The 18,243-nt window shown below is 44.7% G+C and overlaps 2 protein-coding genes across 2 annotated transcripts in view; one reads left to right on the forward strand and one right to left on the reverse strand.

The window, feature by feature from the left end:
* The window catches only part of ERGIC2 (ERGIC and golgi 2), a 31,089-nt gene extending 20,092 nt beyond the window's left edge, over positions 1-10,997 (reverse strand). Inside the window, exons 1-4 of the mRNA XM_081023791.1 lie at positions 10,678-10,997; positions 6,381-6,454; positions 4,409-4,554; positions 1,296-1,404 (exon numbers count right to left, since the gene is read on the reverse strand). Of these exons, the coding sequence (XP_080879917.1) occupies positions 1,296-1,404; positions 4,409-4,514 (215 nt within the window). The 5' untranslated portion in view covers positions 4,515-4,554; positions 6,381-6,454; positions 10,678-10,997. The remainder of the gene's footprint in view (positions 1-1,295; positions 1,405-4,408; positions 4,555-6,380; positions 6,455-10,677) is intronic.
* A 193-nt stretch (positions 10,998-11,190) lies between these two features.
* Positions 11,191-18,243, forward strand: part of LAMB4 (laminin subunit beta 4) — a 66,642-nt gene continuing 59,589 nt past the window's right edge. The window contains exons 1-2 of the mRNA XM_081023423.1: positions 11,191-11,460; positions 17,331-17,452. The gene's annotated coding sequence lies outside the window, so the exon portion shown is untranslated. The remainder of the gene's footprint in view (positions 11,461-17,330; positions 17,453-18,243) is intronic.

Consider the following 18,243-nt stretch of genomic DNA (forward strand, 5'->3'; position numbering starts at 1 on the left):
GGGCCGACCGCAGTTGTTGAGCTCTTTTTAGGATTGAAGTTGTTGAGATTTTTTTACAATTCTACCCCAAAGTTGCTGAGCTTTTTTTAGGATTTTACCCCAGGACATATACTGCCAAAGGGGAATTATTTATTTAATGAAGGATGATTGTTAGCCACCCTGAGCTTTTCTGTGAGGAAAGGAGATATACATTGGTTTTATATTTTGATTTTGTCCTGTGAACCGCCCTGAGACCTCCGGGTATAGGGCGGTATATAAATTCAATCAATCAATCAATCAATCAATCAAAATAGGTAAATAAAGGTGAAGTCTTGTGGGAAAGGGAAAGGAGACTTCACCCTTGAGGGGAATGACTGCACAATCCTGCAGGCCATTTTAACTCTTAACCATAAAGGTAAAGGGACCCCTGACCATTAGGTCCAGTCATGGCCGACTCTGGGGTTGCGGCGCTCATCTCACTTTAGTGGCCAAGGGAGCCGGCGTACAGCTTCCGGGTCATGTGGCCAACATGACTAAGCCGCTTCTGGCGAACCAGAGCAGCGCACGGAAACGCCGTTTACCTTCCCGCCGGAGCGGTACCTATTTATCTACTTGCACTTTGACGTGCTTTCGAACTGCTAGGTTGGCAGGAGCAGGGACCGAGCAACAGGAGCTCACCGACCTTCTGATCGGCAAGTCCTAGGCTCTGTGGTTTAACCCACAGCACCACCCGCGTCCCTGCACTCTTAACCATGGCCAGCAGCAAATGAATAACTGCAAGAACATGCAAATCCAATGGTGTCAGACTTTTAAATACTAAGTGCCTAACCAGCATGGCAGCTGATTCTGAAAGGAAGGAAAGCACATTAATTCCTACAGGATGTGACCAGCAACCTCATGGGCTTAGGTGATGGATTTGATCACAAGCTCAAGGACAACGTTCACATTAGAAGTAACCAAATCAATCGTCATGTGATTTCTTCCTACAGACATTACTGAGAAGGCATGGAGTTCAGCCACACAGTAATGGGTCTCGTGCTCCCAGAACAACATGAATTATCCCCAGGTAACTGGTCACATCTGTTGGACTCTGACTAAATGCCATGCTTCCTCTCCTCAATTCTTCTTGCCCCAGGAGATAGGTAATAATTTTGTTTTTCAGCTTCTCAATTAGCTGGGCGGTGCTGTTACTAGGGCATCCTGGATTCAAATGGAAATCTGAAAGCTATTGCCTGAGGGCAGCCAAGATGTTTTTAGGAAGCGTAAAACAGCATGCAATCCGCACAGGTTTGAAAAGCAAATGAGCGAAAAATTACCTTGTAAAATCTTTATCTACTTCATATTCATATTTCATCCAGGTGTCTCGATAGACCATAAACTCCATTATGGTTAAGAGAGCCATCGTTGTAAATGCTATTAAAGAAACTGGAAAGAAAGAAAGAAAGAAAGAAAGAGCGAACTAGCATAAATACAATATCCACTGAATTTGCAAAAAGAAAAAAGGGAATGTGGAACACACTTTCTACTAAACACATTAATATATTAAGCAATGCAGTTTGAAAAGTTTCTCCCTACTCTGCTTCAGGGCAGCGATGAAAAACTCAGGAAAAATTACTCTGCTCCTAGAAGCTGTCCGCATGCGACAGCAGCCACACCCTGGGAACAGCTTTGACTGGGCGACTAAACCAGGAGAGGGTGGCCAAGGGGTCTCAAACCCTCACTGAGTTAGAGACCCCCGCGTGCAAATACAGACTCTGGCGGATTGAGCAGACGAAGCCAGCAGTGGGTCCAGCAGTCAAGAAGACAGTTTCTGCATGTGCCGTCGAGGGAAATGAGAGTCAGACTGGCCTCGGAAAACTGGGAAAGTAGCCCATCTAGGAGAAAGAAAACTCTGATCCTACACCTCTGCTGCCTTGTGGGATATCTTCAGGAGGAGGAAACCCAACATAAATCCAGAGTGGAGATCCTAAGACTGCCAGATGGCGCCTTGCAAGCTTCCTTCTGGCAACTCTGGCAGCTAAGCTGGTGCCAAATGTCTTGCTCTGCTTTCCTTCGGACCACATCAGCGAGGCCAAGAAGGGTCTTGTCTAGGCAGCCCAGGACCTCCAGACACACTGCCCAACCTTGTGTCCCCTAATTCATCTCCCCTTTCCCATTCTTCAGTGTGATTGATCAGTTCTCATGATGCCCCTTGGAGGATATGGAAGGGGAGCGCTTAGGTGAAAGTCACAATCGTTATTCCTAAAAGGCAATGGTCTACACAAGCAACAAGAACAAAAAAGAGCCTTGCTGAATCAGAGCACAGGATTATCTGGCCCAGGCATCCTGTTCCAATTTCTCGCAGTGGCCAACCAAACAATTACGGGAAGCCTGCGAGCGCAAATACACAACTTGCAAATTCTATATCTGAGGAATCATAAAAATGGGTGAAGGGGTTGATCCATGGTAGGAAAGGGCACACCATATTCAGTAACAGAAGCTCAATGAGTTCTTGCAATGCAAAAACCCGGAAAAGGTCTGCCAAAAAAAGAGAGAGGAGGAATGCTTTTTGTACCAATTACAGGTTTTAAAAAGCAAATTCTCAACCTTTTTTCTTTTTGCTCCTAATGAGCAAAGAGCACACATGAAAAGCGCCAGAAAAGGACTAGAGGCCAGTTTGTAGCACAATATGTTCAGTTCAGGTATTCAGAAAGCAGCCTTTTCATTAAGGCTGAGTAATCATTCGGGCAAGCAAAATGTAACAATGCTCATCGTTCCAAAAGAAATCCAAGACTGCGCACACTTCTTGGGGAGCAAGTCCTGTGGCACAACCCCCCAAAATTCTGTGGGGAGGGGTATTATTTGGGGACTTTGGAGTAATAGCCTGCCTGTGCAAGAGGGCGAAAGAGGCAGCCACAAATGGTGTTTCTGTTTATTTAACGCCGCCTACAAACTCTGGCATATCCCCTCAGTTGTATCCCAGAAACTGCTACATAAGTGAATTAGCAGCTAGCTAAGGCCAGCCCCAACATCAGGTAGGGTTTAGAAACCTGTCTCAGATGATAGATTTTGAGATATGATGAAATAATAATAATAATAATAAAATTTTATTTATATCCCGCCCTCCCCAGCTGAAGCCGGGCTCAGAGCGGCTAACAACAGTAAAATAATACAGCATTCTACAATCAGTTCATTATAAAATCAGTTCAAATCAGATTAATGGCAACCATTGGGCTAGAGTTCTGTGAGGATTGCCAAAGGAGGGGGTCAGGCTGTGCCCTGGCCAAAGGCCTGGTGGAACAGCTCTGTCTTGCAGGCCATGCGGAAAGATGTCAAGTCCCGCAGGTCTCTTGTGACAGAGCGTTCCACCAGATCGGAGCCACAGCCGAAAAAGCCCTGGCTCTAGTTGAGGCCAGCCTAACCTCCCTGTGGCCTGGGACCTCCAAGATGTTTTTGTTTGAAGACTGCAAGGTCCTCTGTGGGACATACCAGGAGAGGCGGTCCCATAGGTACAAGGGTCCTAGGCTGTATAGGGCTTTAAAGCCTTTGCATCCAAGAGTGTTGACCCAAATCTGTAGGGTTATTTACCCAAATCAGGGGTCCTCCAGAGAATGAGAGTCATGAGAACTTCTGACTCTAGTCAACATGGGGTAGACAGGGGCGTACAAAGTGGGGGGCAGACGGGTGCCACTCTGTGTGTGTGTGTGTGTGTGCATGTGTGTGACAAGATGGCTCCTGCCTCCCCCCAGCTGCAGAGTGTCCGAGGGCGCACGCAGTCAGTATGGGCGCTGCGCATACAGACTGCCTCTCGCATGGCGACCGCACGGGATGCCGCACATGAGCAGTGTGTCACCGGGTGGTTCGCTCTGCCCCTTGGCGTCCCGCCCTGGCTGCCAGAGAGGGTTCCTCCACCACTGGGGGTAGAAGAAGAGATTTTGAATAAACATACACAAATTTATTGTTGATAACATGATGGACAGATATGTAAGGATATATACAATTTTATAATATGAAGAGAAAATATGTGCAGTGAAATCAGGGAGAGGAGCTGAGGGAAGTCCTTGGTGGGGGGAGGGGGACGGGAGGAAATAAAGGGGGGAAATTATGTAGGTGATTATATGGTCTGATAATTTGTTATGTGGTAATCGAGCAATAAAAAATATTTTTTTAAAAAAAAAGAAGAAGAGGGAGAAAATTGGGTGCAGCTCCGAATAGAACCAATTTGGGCTGTGGGGCCTCCATTACCTTTCTCAAACCATATTAAAACTATATTGGCAAGTTTCTTTAATGTGAAGTGTGAAAATCACTGTGCGACAGCTTGCTCTTTTAAATATTTGTATCCTTTTTTATTATGCTAATGCAGCTTGCTAGAGCAAATGATTCAACAGCGGCCCACCTTTGGTTGAACATAATTCTTTAAAATGGAAATTAATCTGCCAGCAGGGCTTACCTGTTCCTCCAGTTGCCGTGGTCTCTATGTAGCTTTCAGGGACTTTTGGGAAGGCATCCAATTCCTTCATTAAATTCAAAGTCTTCTTCCGATTCAGTCGCCTCATCTTCAGCTGATTCCTCAACGCCTTCCTTCATATATTCACTCTGTATTTAAGAGAGGAAAGCCCAATGGTAATAAAATTGTAATTTTAAAAAAACGCTCCTTCTGAGCTTCTCAACATTCCCTACCGCAACTGAAATGAGGTGGCAAGATGAGCACAAAACTCTCCGGGATTTAATAACCCCAGTTCTATAAAATCACTGAAGTGAAAAGGCATCCTGCCCTTGGATATCAGGCATCAGCATTAACGGTTATTTTCTTGGTTGGCTAAAGCAACTATCAACATTTGCAGCGTGAAATTAAATCAAGATTAAGTCTCTTTTTGAGGCACACGCCAACCTCACGCTTTTTAAAATCTCCTGCCAATGTCACTAATCTCTGTTTCACTTGAGAATCCATGGCCCTTTTAGTCATAAGAATGGCTATGGAGACTTAACATTTTATGGGTCAGCAAAAAAGCATCATGTGACCTAGCCCAATAATACACAACTTAAGATCCTGGAAACAGATGCTGTTATTTAAATATTCCCACAATTCTGTTGCCCTTGAGATACTCAACAAGCTCTTGTGATTTTCTTGCTGCTTATAAGTGACACCATGACTACAAATTATAACTGTGAGTGCAAATCAGGAAAAACTGAATTTGTTTGTCAACGTTAACTAAAAAAACGTTTCCTCTTCGAGTGTAAACAGATACCTGGAGCTATTTTGCTCTGACAGCCACTTTTGTGGAATCATTCATGGAAGTCCCAGTTTTCTTTTTACCTGCCAGTTATGCTGACCGTTCTCAGTGATGCCAACCTTGGCATCTAACGAATATGGCAGAATAATATTGAACCTAGTGCACGTACTATGAATTTGTCCCTACAGCTAGGCTTCTTCCCAAGTGTGGAGCCTGTCTGGGGAAAAACAACCCCTAGAGGATTGGCTGCAGATTAACAGCAATCACAGCAGAAAGGTTAAGCACTGCTTTTCCCCACCTGTTTGAACATTCATGTTACGAAGCAAAGATGGGTTTAGGAGCACTTGCTAACCAAGATCAGCCTTGCTCAAGTTCAGATGCTTTTGGCCTGCATTTGAAAATTCGCCAGGCGCATTTCACACCTGGCTATTGGCCACTTGCGACCATGCGGCACATGCCTGGGGATCCTTCAGTCTTGACTGTTTTCACACACTAATAGCCCATCCTGTAGAATTCTATCCGTTATATTTTATCTGCACAGAACGATTTTCAGGAACCAAAAAGTTGCATTGAAAAATACAACTCTCAAGCCACCTGACCCCAAAATGACAACTAGGCATTACATTTTGGCAACTGTAACCCCAGTTTAAGGAGCCATTTGGCACCTAGCTTATATATCTGAGTTTCTAACGCTGCTTCTGGCAATTCCCCTCCACCATCTCTGACCATTGGACATGCTGGCTATTGCTGGTGGGAGTCAGAATTCAACCGAGGACATCAGGTAGGGGGTGGCTGTTCAAGGTAAGACATGGCTCTGGCCAGAAGTTTATATCCTGGCAAGAATATTTAAATGGTATTTATTTTTTTACCATAGCTTGCATTCAGGCAGTTATGAAACAGCTATGAAGTCTCCCACATTATGCTGTTTTAGATTTCACAACCTAAAAAGCTTTTAAAATACAAAGTGTGCCATGAATTATGTAAATACCACGACTATTTGCTTTCCCCATTTGCAGTTACCAAGCTGGGCTTAAAATCATTTTGCTGGAAGTGTCCCTGGAAATTCAAACACATTAAAACCCAAACATAATTCCATTTGTGAAAGCACAGTTTTAGAAAGAAAGAAAGAAAGAAAGAAAGAAAGAAAGAAAGAAAGAAAGAAAGATTCTAGCAAATGAACAATCTTACCTTGGCCTTCAGTTCCTCTTGCAGTCGTTTATTTGTATTGCAGAGGTCTTGCAACAGGATAATGAGCAGAGATGCTGAAAGGAAAGGACTAAGGTCATGAAAGGTGTTTCAAAGGCACCTAAACTCTCAGGCAGATGCTCTGTTTCCATCGCCCCATTGCATTTTGGAAACTTAGAAGAAGAAGAGTTTGGATTTGATATCCCGCCTTTCACTCCCTTTAAGGAGTCTCAAAGTGGCTAACATTCTCCTTTCCCTTCCTCCCCCACAACAAACACCCTGTGAGGTGAGTGGGGCTGAGAGACTTCAGAGAAGTGTGACTAGCCCAAGGTCACTGAGCAGCTGCAGGTGGAGGAGCGGGGAATCGAACCCGGTTCCCCAGATTACGTGACTACCGCTCTTAACCACTACACCACACTGACTTAATTCTCTTTGACAGCATAGCCGCTGGAACCAGAAAGGTGCTGCAACTTCTTTGGGTACATGGTAATGATGAAATTGGTTGGAGTCAGAGAAGGCTAAATAATTCATAACCAGGTTTGGAGGGGAATGAAGCAGGTCAAAATAAAATAATAATAATAATAATAATTTTTATTTATACCCCGCCCTCCCTGGCCAAAACTGGGTTCAGAGTGGCTAACATCAAATGTATAACACATAACATAAAATCAGGCAATCAATTAAAATATATTCTAAAATCAGATCAGGATCAGAATAAAATCCAATCAGATGGCAACCCACAGATTAGAGTTGGGGACCTTAAATGCTCAAAAAGCACAAAGGCGGGCACTAAAGTATTTAATAAATGGACAACGCAAGTGAGAGAAAGGGAAGAGGCTAACTAAGATGCAGAAAAGCTGAGATCTTTCATATATTAAAATCCACTATATTGGCAGGGTTCTGATTACACTGGAAGACTATCTGCAATGAAATGCTTTTATATAGACGAAATGGACTCCCATGTGGTTGTTTGGTATAGCAAGGGGAAAAAACCACTGATCAATCCATAGTGCACCTATAATCATGAATTACAAAGCTCTCACCTTCCCAAGCATCATTTTTAGTGCAGGATGGAACACAATCCATCCTGGCACCAAATACACTACAAATTCTCCAGTGTTACCAAATCCCTGCTATTTATCTAATGGCATTAGTGCAAGTCTCCAGAGCCTGTCTTCTCATGCAAGGGGAAGTCCCTAACTCACCGAGGGTTTGAGACCCATCAGGTACCCTCACCTGGTTTAGCCGTTCCCAGGGTATGACCGCTGTTGCATGCGGACAGGTTCTAGGAGCCACAGGTGAGAGCTGAGGGTCCCCTGCCAGAGGCATTACCCCTCTTAAACCTGAATCCTAGATACTGCAGGGGCTGAGTGGCTTTAAAAGGGGGCAGAAATGAAGCAGCATTCTAAGTAAGTATTGATTAGCTGGACTCGTTGACCACATGACACCACTTTGCCAAGCCTAGCAGAAACATAAATGTAAGAAGCCAGTAGACCTGTTATTAGAGAAAGGTTCTGATCCAATTAAAAGTTAGTCATGGCTTTCATTAAAAGCAATGGGATTTAAATTGGCTGTGACTCACATGCTCCATTGGGACACAATCGTGGCTAACTTTAGCAGGCCAAAGAGGTTTATTCAGTAGCCTTTCTCCTTCCTGTTCTTTCGAAGCAAACTGAGATCAGATCACAGATCAGAGAATTCTCAAGGGAGTGTAATTCATGCCCTCTCACACATTTGCTGCAAAGCATTAAATCGCGTGCTAGTTTCCACTGCCCCGCTGCAAGGGGACACTTGCCTCCATAACTCACCCTTAGTTCCACTACAGCAGCACCCACAAGTAGCACAGAGCTGGAGAACAGATCTATGCAGTTGAGGGCTGAGCCAAGGCACAGGTGGTGGCAATCCCTCTGTCACCCTAGCACAGGGCCAGGAAACCAGCACTGCGGGACTCCGATTCCCATCAGCCCCGGACAGCCTGCCCAACGGTCAGGGATGATGGGATCTGAACTCCAGCAACATCTGGAAGATCACAGGTTCCCCATCCCCATCCAAGCATAAGCATGCGCCCCTAAGAAGCTACAGCAAGTCTTGGATGCTAGCGTCCTGCAGCCAAGTTCAGGACAGGAATCAACGCTTGCGACCGTTGTTGCATCAGAAGCATCCGCTGGCCCTATAGAAGGTGGATTTAGGCTGCAAATTTCTACCAAGCACAGGGACTCTCTTCCTACCTCTGCAAAGCATTTGTGAAAGAAGCAATTTCTATGCAGTGAATTCAAAAAGGCAGTAAGCAATGTTATAATGGATTGAGGGCAGGCTATACTACTGTGCTAACGTGCCCAACCATAATTACAATGTGAGTCAGTTAAAATAAACAGTTCTGGACATTAACTTTTCAACGTCAAACAGGAATCCTGTTCTGCAAGCATCTTACCTGTCTCCCCCCACAAAACACACTCCTCTGCCACGGCAGCCTATCAGCAGCTGCCAAATTATCTTTAGCCACCTATCAGACAAAGCCAGATAGGAGGAAATGTGCCTGTCACAGGAACCCAGGAATTCTTTTTTCATTCCTCTCTCTCTCTCTCATCTATTTCTCAGGACTCTACCTAAGACTCCAATATTTAACAAGAGACCAACTCGCTTACTCCTTTAGCAAGCAAAGTATTATTGCAATCTGTCACGTAACCAAGGCAACAGGTTTCATTATCGGACAAATCTGAAGTCTGTTTGACGAAGCATTTGCACCCGAACTCAATGCAAGTTACTCCCAAAGTAATGTGTACATGGGATTACATTGCAAATCCAGTGGATGGACGCTGAAATATATTTACATTATATATACACACACACACAAACACACACACATTACATATCTGTTCTAAAGACCAGACTGCAAACCCATTTCTTGCAAGAAGTGTAGCCTGCACATGTTGCTTCAATAGCAGAAATGAATACTGTGATTTAAAAGACATTAACATCCCCCGGCAGACATCCTTTTATACGGTATTGGGTACTGATTCGGGCAAAGAAGATAACGGAATGATGAAAGAATGAATCAAAGGGGAAGCCACTAGGAATAGCAAATTTGCATAACGCGAAACTAAACACTTTTAAGAGGAGGGAGAGACAAGGAACACGAGAGAAGTTTATAAAAACTCTCAAACTCATAAAAACTGCAAACATTCCAGGCGAGATTGAAGTGTATATGAACAGTTTATTGGCCACATCTATATACTCTCAGAAATCCTAACGGTTATTAAAGCAACAGGGAAAGGACAAATGCCCTCGAGGAATTTTCATAAATGATGACCTTCAATTGTGAATGTGAATTAAATCAGTTGTTATTATGGGGGAGAAGAATTAAAAGGAATTTTCACAAAGGGCACTTTTTGCCTCCCTTATGCTGCCCCTACACATACACAGAAATAGTATTAATGCAAGATAGAAGCCATTTACATTTTAGGATTTACTTTTGACCTTACAAACCAGTTTATAAGGCATTTTCACAGACTGAGATTTAGAACAGGTCTGGGGTCATATGCAGCGCTGTGCATCCACTGGCCCAAGAGTCCTTTTGCTAGCGCAAGTCTCTTTTTCAATGTTGCGCGTTAAGAGAAATGCAGCTCAATAGGTCTGGTGGAGGAGCCTATGCACAAGAACATGGGTGTAGCCAGTATTTTTGATAGAGGGAGACCACCTCTGATTTGTCTTGATTTGTACTGATTTAGCTGCCTCCCCTCCCCTCCCCCACCACCTATGCCCACGCACCAGAGCATATTCCAGTGATGTTGCAAAGCCATCTTCCAATTTCCCAGAAAAGTTCTACACGCGAGATCCACTTTCTCAAAATGCCTCACTAGTAATGGAACAAGTCCAGCGCTGACTAACTGAAAGAAACCGTGGTTAATACGCGACAGGCTTCGCGCTGGAGTCTTTTTCGCACCCCATGCATCACAGGACACCGTTCGCACACAGAACAGGCCAGGAAGGAGTTGCTCCCGGTCTCTAACATGTCAAACCCTGTACACGCTGCTTGCTTGCGCGTCCCCACGTTCTAGTTGCTCCCGGTCTCTAACATGTCAAACCCTGTGACAAGCTGCTTGCGTGCGCGTCCCCACGTCCTAGATTCGAAACCCGCTTCGGCGGCGACGCGATCCCGAAAGCCCTTTCCGTTCTGATCCGCAGGAGCGGCATTCACACGTGCGGAAAGAGGCGCGACCGGCGTCACGTGTGAAAGCGTCACGGGGCAAAAGATTTAAGAGTCGGGGAAGCCACGAACATGGGGAAGGGATAGATGTACCTCGATTCCCCTGCTTGGGGGGTGGGGTGTCTGCGCGCCTCGGAGGCAGCGAGGGGGGAGCAAGGGGCATCCAGGTGGGCGAAAACGGAGCGGGAGCTCGGCGATCGCGGCGGGTCAGGCGCCCGTTCCCTCTCCGCCTCCCGCGCTCAGCTTCCCCGCAGCATCTCCACCCGGTCCAGAGCGAGCCCGGCGGCACCGGCACCTCCTGCCCGTCTTCGACGGCGATCGGGGCGGCGGAGGCAGCAGCAGGTGAAGCGCCCGGCAGCTCCGGCGAAGGCGGCGATGCCAGCCAGCCGGACCGATTCGGAAGCGGCTCAGGGCACCGCCGGTCGCCCCGCCCGCGCTCACCGGAAGCGGCGCGCCCGGAGTGGGAAAGAAGCCGGATCGGAAGTGGGCGCCTCTCTAGCCTCTACCCGAGGCTCTATGGTAAGGTTCCGCGCCCTCGTCCGGCTCGTTTTTTGAAACGCGCGGCAGTCCGCGGCGCAAGAGTCTTTCCTCCCGGAACCAGCAGGGGTCGCTGGCGGCCTGCGTGCGCAGCCCAACGCGCCGGGAGAGAAATGTTCCCTGTGGCACAATAGATCAGTGCGTTTCGGTTGTTCATCAAAAGGTTGCGGGTTCGAGCCCGACCCATGATGGCTGTGGGCAAAGTTGGACGAAGATGATCCTTCTAGTTCTATGATTCCCCTCAGGGCAGGGATTTCCCCCTATGCTTTTAGCAGTTCTTATTTTTATCTTTTATTTTTATCCATCAGCCACCTTGAGACAGGCTGGGGGAAAGGTGAGGTATATATACACAGTATATATTTATATACATATTATATATATATGTATATTTGTGTGCATATATATATATATATATATATACACATTATATTGGCAGTTTGTCATTCAGGAAGAGGAAGAGTCATGTCTTCACTTATTCCTTCTGAAGATAAGGCTGTAACATTAGCAGCTGTGTGGAGAGGACGTGAGCCTAGAGCCTGCAAAATGCCAAAAATTGCAATTTTTAAAGCGCCAGTTATCGCAGTTAAATTCAGATGAAATGAGACAGGCCAGATTAGAGCTTCCCAGACAACAGAGCGGCATATGTTCAAAGTCGACTCAGCACTGCTATAAAATTTTTAAAGATAGAATAAATATTCATATCTAAATACTGTATGTATAAACCGTGTGTCTGAAATAGTCCAGGAGAGGAATCCTGAAGCCATTCTGACTCTCCCAATGACCTCAGATATTCCTCTGCAGTAAGGAAGGGAAATGGGGAAAGGCTTCCCATTGTCTTTTTGCTTACAAATCCTGTCTTTGTGTATGAATAGGGTGAGCCTGGGACCTGGTTTCAGGAACTAAAGTATTAACTATCACAAAAGAATGGCCAGGCTGCCAGGTAATGCAACCAGGGACCATTATCAGGTATCCTGGCAGACAGGATTTCTGCTGCAGACCACCTCCTATGGTTTATGTATGATGATTTTGGGGTGGTATTTGGCTAATGTCAAAAGTCTTTAAAGGTTCCCACACCCTTTTGTTCAGGGTCTCTCCCTCCTTGGAAGGAGGGGAGGGAACTCTGTTGCAAGAGAAAAATTAATATCTGCCTTGCTTTCCACTGGATTCTGCCTCCATCCATTCTTCTCTGACTGATCATGGACTTAGGGGACTCAAGAGTCCCATGGGAAGTTGGGCAGCAAAAGCCAAAGCCCAATTTTTACAATACCACATCATCGTATTCCATGTTATTAGGTCAATTTAGAACTTAGAAAGTCCTTGAAAAGTAGCATGTTTGGGTAGTATAATCATAGGAAAGTTGCTATTGTCTTCTAAGGTAAAGGTAAAGGGACCCCTGACCGTTAGGTCCAGTTGTGGCCAACTCTGGGGTTGTGGCGCTCATCTCGATTCCGGGTCATGTGGCCAGCATGACTAAGCTGCTTCTGGCGAACCAGAGCAGCACACGGAAACGCCGTTTACATTCCTGCCAGAGGGGTACCTATTTATCTACTTGCACTTTGACGTGCTTTCGAACTGCTAGGTTGGCAGGAGCAGGGACCGAGCAACGGGAGCTCACCCGCCAGTGTGCAAATTCACCGTTGACTGCAGATGTGACAAGAGCATGCACACAAAGCTTGCCACAGACTTCACTCCTGACATGACTTTTGTAGACCAAAAATGTCGCTTCTTGCTCAGCACAGAAGCTAATGCAACACGTTCTCGAGATGCATATTGCTGGTAAGATGGAGGGAAAGAAATATTTTTCCTCTCTCCACCCTTGATGTTTCTGCTGCCGGTATGTTGATGTGATAGGAATTTTGAAGTCTTAGATATATGGTAATGTTCATAAGTATACCAACCAAGCACATACATAGATCAGCACAGGAAGACCAACCTGGAACCATTTTGATTCCTAAACTGAGCAAATGTTTTCACTGTAAGGTCAAAGTGGGAAACCTCCCCATTGTCTTTTCCTTCACAAATCCTCTCTTAAGGGTATGTCTGTGTTTGAATAGGGTGTGAGCCTGTGACTTGGCCCAGGAACTAAGTATTTATCATTACAAAAGACTGGCCAGGCTCCCCAGGAAACCCAATCAAGTAACCTGCCAGACAGGAGATAAACAATGACAGGAGAAAAACAACATTCAAATTTCTGTTTTAGACCGCCTTTTCTGTGATGTAGGTGTGATGTATCTGAGGGGTGGTCTTAGGTTACACCCCTTCTGTGATGTATGTATGATGTTTCTGGGGGTGGTCTTGATCTACAGGGTGGCAATTTCAAAAGTCTTCATAAGGCCTTGTGCTCCATTGTTCTGGGTTCCTCCTCCTCCTGCGTGTGAGGGGAGCACCCTGTTGCAACAGATTAATAAAGATCAAGCTTACTAGCTGCTTTTGCTTCTCAATGTTCTCTGGTTGGCCTCTGTTATTTTCTCCTACCAATAGGGAACCTATGTAAGGACTCTATATGGGCTCCTGGATACCCCACAAGGGAAAAGGGCAATTTTTGTTTAAAACATCGACACTTCACAGTGTTATAAGAAAAATACCTCTAATTTCCTTACGGGGTATCTAGAGCCCATATACAGTCCCTCAGGAGATCTCTGTTGGTCGGAGAGAAAGCAAAGGCCAACCAGAGTATATTGAAAGCCAAGTGGCTAGTAAGCCTGAGCTTTATTAAAGGAAATGAACTGTTGCAACAGGGTCCCCACTCACCACACGCAGGAGGGAGGAGAACCCTGAACAAGGGTGCACAAGCCCCTATAAAGACTTTTGAAATTGCCCACCCCATAGCCCAAGACTACACCCCAAAACATCATACATACATCACAGAAGGAGGTGGTCTCTAGCAGAAATGTGAGTGTATTGCTTCTCTCCTGTCTGCCAGGATACCTGACAATGCCTTACTTGGCTGTATTTTCTGGGTAGCCTAGCCAATCCTTTGAGATGGCAAATACTTTAGTTCCTGTTACAGATGGGTAGCCGTGTTGGTCTGCCATAGTCGAAATAAAAAAATTCCTTCCTGTAGCACCTTAAAGACCAACTAAGTTAGTTCTTGGTATAAGCTTTCGTGTGCATGCACACTGTGTATCTGAAGAAGTGTGCATGCACACGAAAGCTTATACCAAGAACTAACTTAGTTGGTCTTTAAGGTGCTACAGGAAGGAATTTTTTTATTTCGACTTTAGTTCCTGAATCTCTTACGCATATTGATAGTGTGCTCAGCTTAACAGATACTTGCCTGGCTGTATTTGCAGGGAGGTGTAAGACCCTACAGTCCAAAGACAACTGGAAAGCTTTTCCCATTTCCTTCCTCCTTGCAGAGAAAAAATTGAGGTCCATTTGGGAAAGTCAAAATGGCTTCAGGATTGTTCCCCTGTAGTATTTCAGACACGTGCTTTATATACTTACGTATTTGTTTGCCTTCTGCATTTATAAACATTCTATTTTGGAGACCTTAGAATTCTTATAACAACAGCCTCGTTGACAAATCAGTTAAGCCCCAGGATTTGGCATTTAATCCAATTTAATATCCATGACCTAAGAGGGACTAAAGTTAAAAGTTTAATCACCAAACTCTCTTAACTCTTGGTACTGATGTAAGATTAGGAGGGGATTGAGGGGAGTTAATGGGGCCAGAATGACTTCGTTTTTAAATAGTCCTTGCAAAGTTGTCGGGCTTCCTGCTGAAATCCTGTAACTTTTCATATCACAAATCATGGAAGATGAGGTCATTATCTGGAAAGGCCAAATTCAAACTCTTAGCCATTTAGAATAATCAAATTGGAAGGGACCACTTCGCCACCGCTGCAAAGGTGGCGAACAAGGATAGTACCCACTAAGGAAGAATGGCAGTGTAAAATGTTCAAATATGCTGAACTGGCTGGTCTGACAAACAGGATAAGAGAAAATGAAGATAAGGATTAAAAGGAGGAATGGAAAATATTTATGGAATATTTTGAGAACCAGTATAAACAAATACATAGCTTAGCAGGTCTTGAGTAAATTCAGCAGAGTTGAAATAGATAGAGTTTTTAATAGATAACAGAGTTGAAATAGATAGAGTTTTAAATAGATAACAAATTGGTTAATGATTAAAAAAAGATGTGGATTATGCGGAGTAGTTGAAAAGCAAAGGAAAAGGGTGGAAGGGAAGTCATATGGTCTATGTACACATTCTGTATTTGGTACGAAGTTGTAAGTGGGACAGGGGGAGGGGAGGAGGGTTAAATATGCTCTCTGTTCCTGTTTTTGAAAATGCAAATAAATAAATAAATAGGGAAGGACCAAGACGGTCATCTAGTCTAGCCCCCTGCAACGCTCGAACCCACACCGACCGAGCCATCCCTTAGTGTCTATAATGTTCTGGTGGAAGCGGGGATTGTCTCACATTTGTTGTGCTTTGTTGAAAGAGCACCTCTCAAATGTTGCACACTGAGGAAGCATCACAGAATAACTAAGAAACTGCAAGGATGCGTAGCTGGACCATATAAATCCACCTTCGGTGCTCTTTCGGTGCACCTTCGGTGTCAGTTACATGTTGCAGAATATACCAACTAAAGATGCCCAAAGCCAGGCATCCCCAAACTCGGCCCTCCAGACGTTTTGGGACTACAACTCCCATCATCCCTAGCTCACAGGACCAGTGGACAGGGATGATGGGAATTGTAGACCAAAAACATCTGGAGGGCCAAGTTTGGGGATGCCTGCCCAAAGCTAACAATGTTTTGAGGGTGCTTGGTGTCCTCCGGAAATCTGATTTGGGGCAGTGACATTGGCTTTCTGCTTGATAGTGTCTACCTATGCTCAATTTGTATTTGTGTAAATGAAGTGAGAGCTGGACCATAAAGAAGGCTGATCGCCGAAGAATTGATGCTTTTGAATTATGGTGCTGGAGGAGACTCTTGAGAGTCCCATGGACTGCAAGAAGATCAAACCTATCCATCCTTAAGGAAATCAACCCTGAGTGCTCACTGGAAGGTCAGGTCGTGAAGATGAGGCTCCAATACTTTGGCCACCTCATGAGAAGAGAAGACTCCCTGGAAAAGACCCTGATGTTGGGAAAGATTGAGGGCACAAGAAGAAGGGGACGACAGAGGACGAGGTGGTTGGACAGTGTTCTCGAAGCTACAAACATGAGTCTGACCAAACTGCGGGAGGCAGTGGAAGACAGGAGTGCCTGGCGTGCTCTGGTCCATGGGGTCATGAAGAGTCAGACACGTCAAATGACTAAACAACAACAACAAAAATGAACTTAAATAATACAATAATCCTCCACTGACCTTCTTCCAGTGGAAACCAAACCTGGACAAGCTCTGCACCCCTGGAAATTTTCAACATTCAGAGAAGCAGGGTGCACATAAGGTTATTTACTCTTTTACTGTAGCTGAATGTAGAAAAAGGTGTCATTCACAAACCATTTGGGGTGAGGAATAGCCAGTGGGGCAAGCTTTATGGGTTGCCTAAGTGGACTAATTTTAAACCAATGGTTTCACTGTTATGTCCTGTCTCTCTATTTTGGTAGCCTTTAAAATACCTTTGAGATTTTCATCAAAAGCACCCGCTCTCAACTTTTTACTAATTTCAGGTACCTCTTCCTGGTAGGGTTAGCCGGCACTTGGCAAAGCCCCACGCTCTTTGCTGGGGCACAGTAGTTCAAGAAATGGAGACTATTCAATGTTAATTTTTTTAATAGTAAAAAACCCCAAAAACTACTGGACCCTGGAACAGTAAACCTCCGCTTCCTGACAATTTTACAAATAAATTTATCATCTGCAGAAATCTCTTCTTTCTAATGTGAAAGGTCTTGTCCTTAAATATCTCCACCTGCGCAAATTGGCTGAGAGTGGCTTGTTCCAGCAGGTCATACGGAGTATATTTGCCTGTACAAATGTTCTCTAAGCATGTTGACTCCTGTATACCAGGTGTGAAATCGCTTTGGAAATCTTCAAAGGGGATTTCATGCTCCTTTTCTCAGTATGAAACATTTCATTTGCTCAGTTAGAAGGAGGTGTAATAATCAAGAGACCTGACACAATACTACATATTTTTTTAAGTATTGCCATTTCTTAGCATTGTTTATTGAAACCCCTGCAAAATGTAATGCTGATTGAATGACGTTGGTTTTGTTGTAGAACAAAATTGCTTAAAATGCAATTTGTCGTTTTCCACAGAATCTGCAATATCTATGGGGCCTATGGAGCATGGATTTCACTTCTCTGTACATGCAATTTACATAACTATTGAGACTTCTCCATGAGGAAACACAGAGCACGTAAGAATGCAAGGACACAGAGTAAGGACACACTATAGAGATGGAGAATTTGACACAGGACTGCCAAGATGGTACCATCCTAAGACGTTGTTGGGACTACAGTTCTGTTGCCTCTTCGGTGTGACAGGTCACAATTGTGCCAGTCTGGTTGCCTCTTGAGTTATTTGTCACCCAGCTTGGCACAAAGATTCCCAAGGTGGAGGTGGTGATCTTTGTCTATGTTTGGACATTGGGCGCCATTTTGAATCAAGATGGCAGACTGAAATTTGACTTTGGTGTGATAATTACAAAAAAGGCTGCAGGAGGTGGGGGGTTGGGGGGTTTTCACCTAGGTTTGGTTGCCAACAGATGCACTGAGCATCAGTGTGTGTGTGTGTGTGCGCGCGCGCGTGTGCGTGCGTGCATGCGTATGTGTGCACAATCACAGCCCCTCCACTCACAAATTACACTACCCATTTAAAAATCACAGATTTTTGGGTTTCCTGGAATTCCCAGGCAGCACCAATAACTTTCTGCTAGTCTAATATAGTAGATGCATAATCTACTATAGGTTTTGGAAAACTTTTTGTTTGTTCACTAAGCATTTGGACACCTCTTAAAGAGATCGTAACCAAAGTTTGCATGATGATTCCTGAGATCAAGGAGCAGATTTTAATCTAGGTCAATTAGATGCTGTTTTGAGTCCCAATGACAGTCTGAACCTTTCAAAGTGCTCTGATTTTAACCACTGATTTCAAAACACATTTTTTAAAATTTCTTAAAATTCATGAGCAATGCCGGGTTTGAGGCCGTTAGTGAATAATATGCTATAA

This window comes from Podarcis pityusensis (genome assembly GCF_964106645.2).
Source record: "Podarcis pityusensis genome assembly, chromosome: 10".
Lineage (NCBI taxonomy): Eukaryota > Metazoa > Chordata > Lepidosauria > Squamata > Lacertidae > Podarcis > Podarcis pityusensis.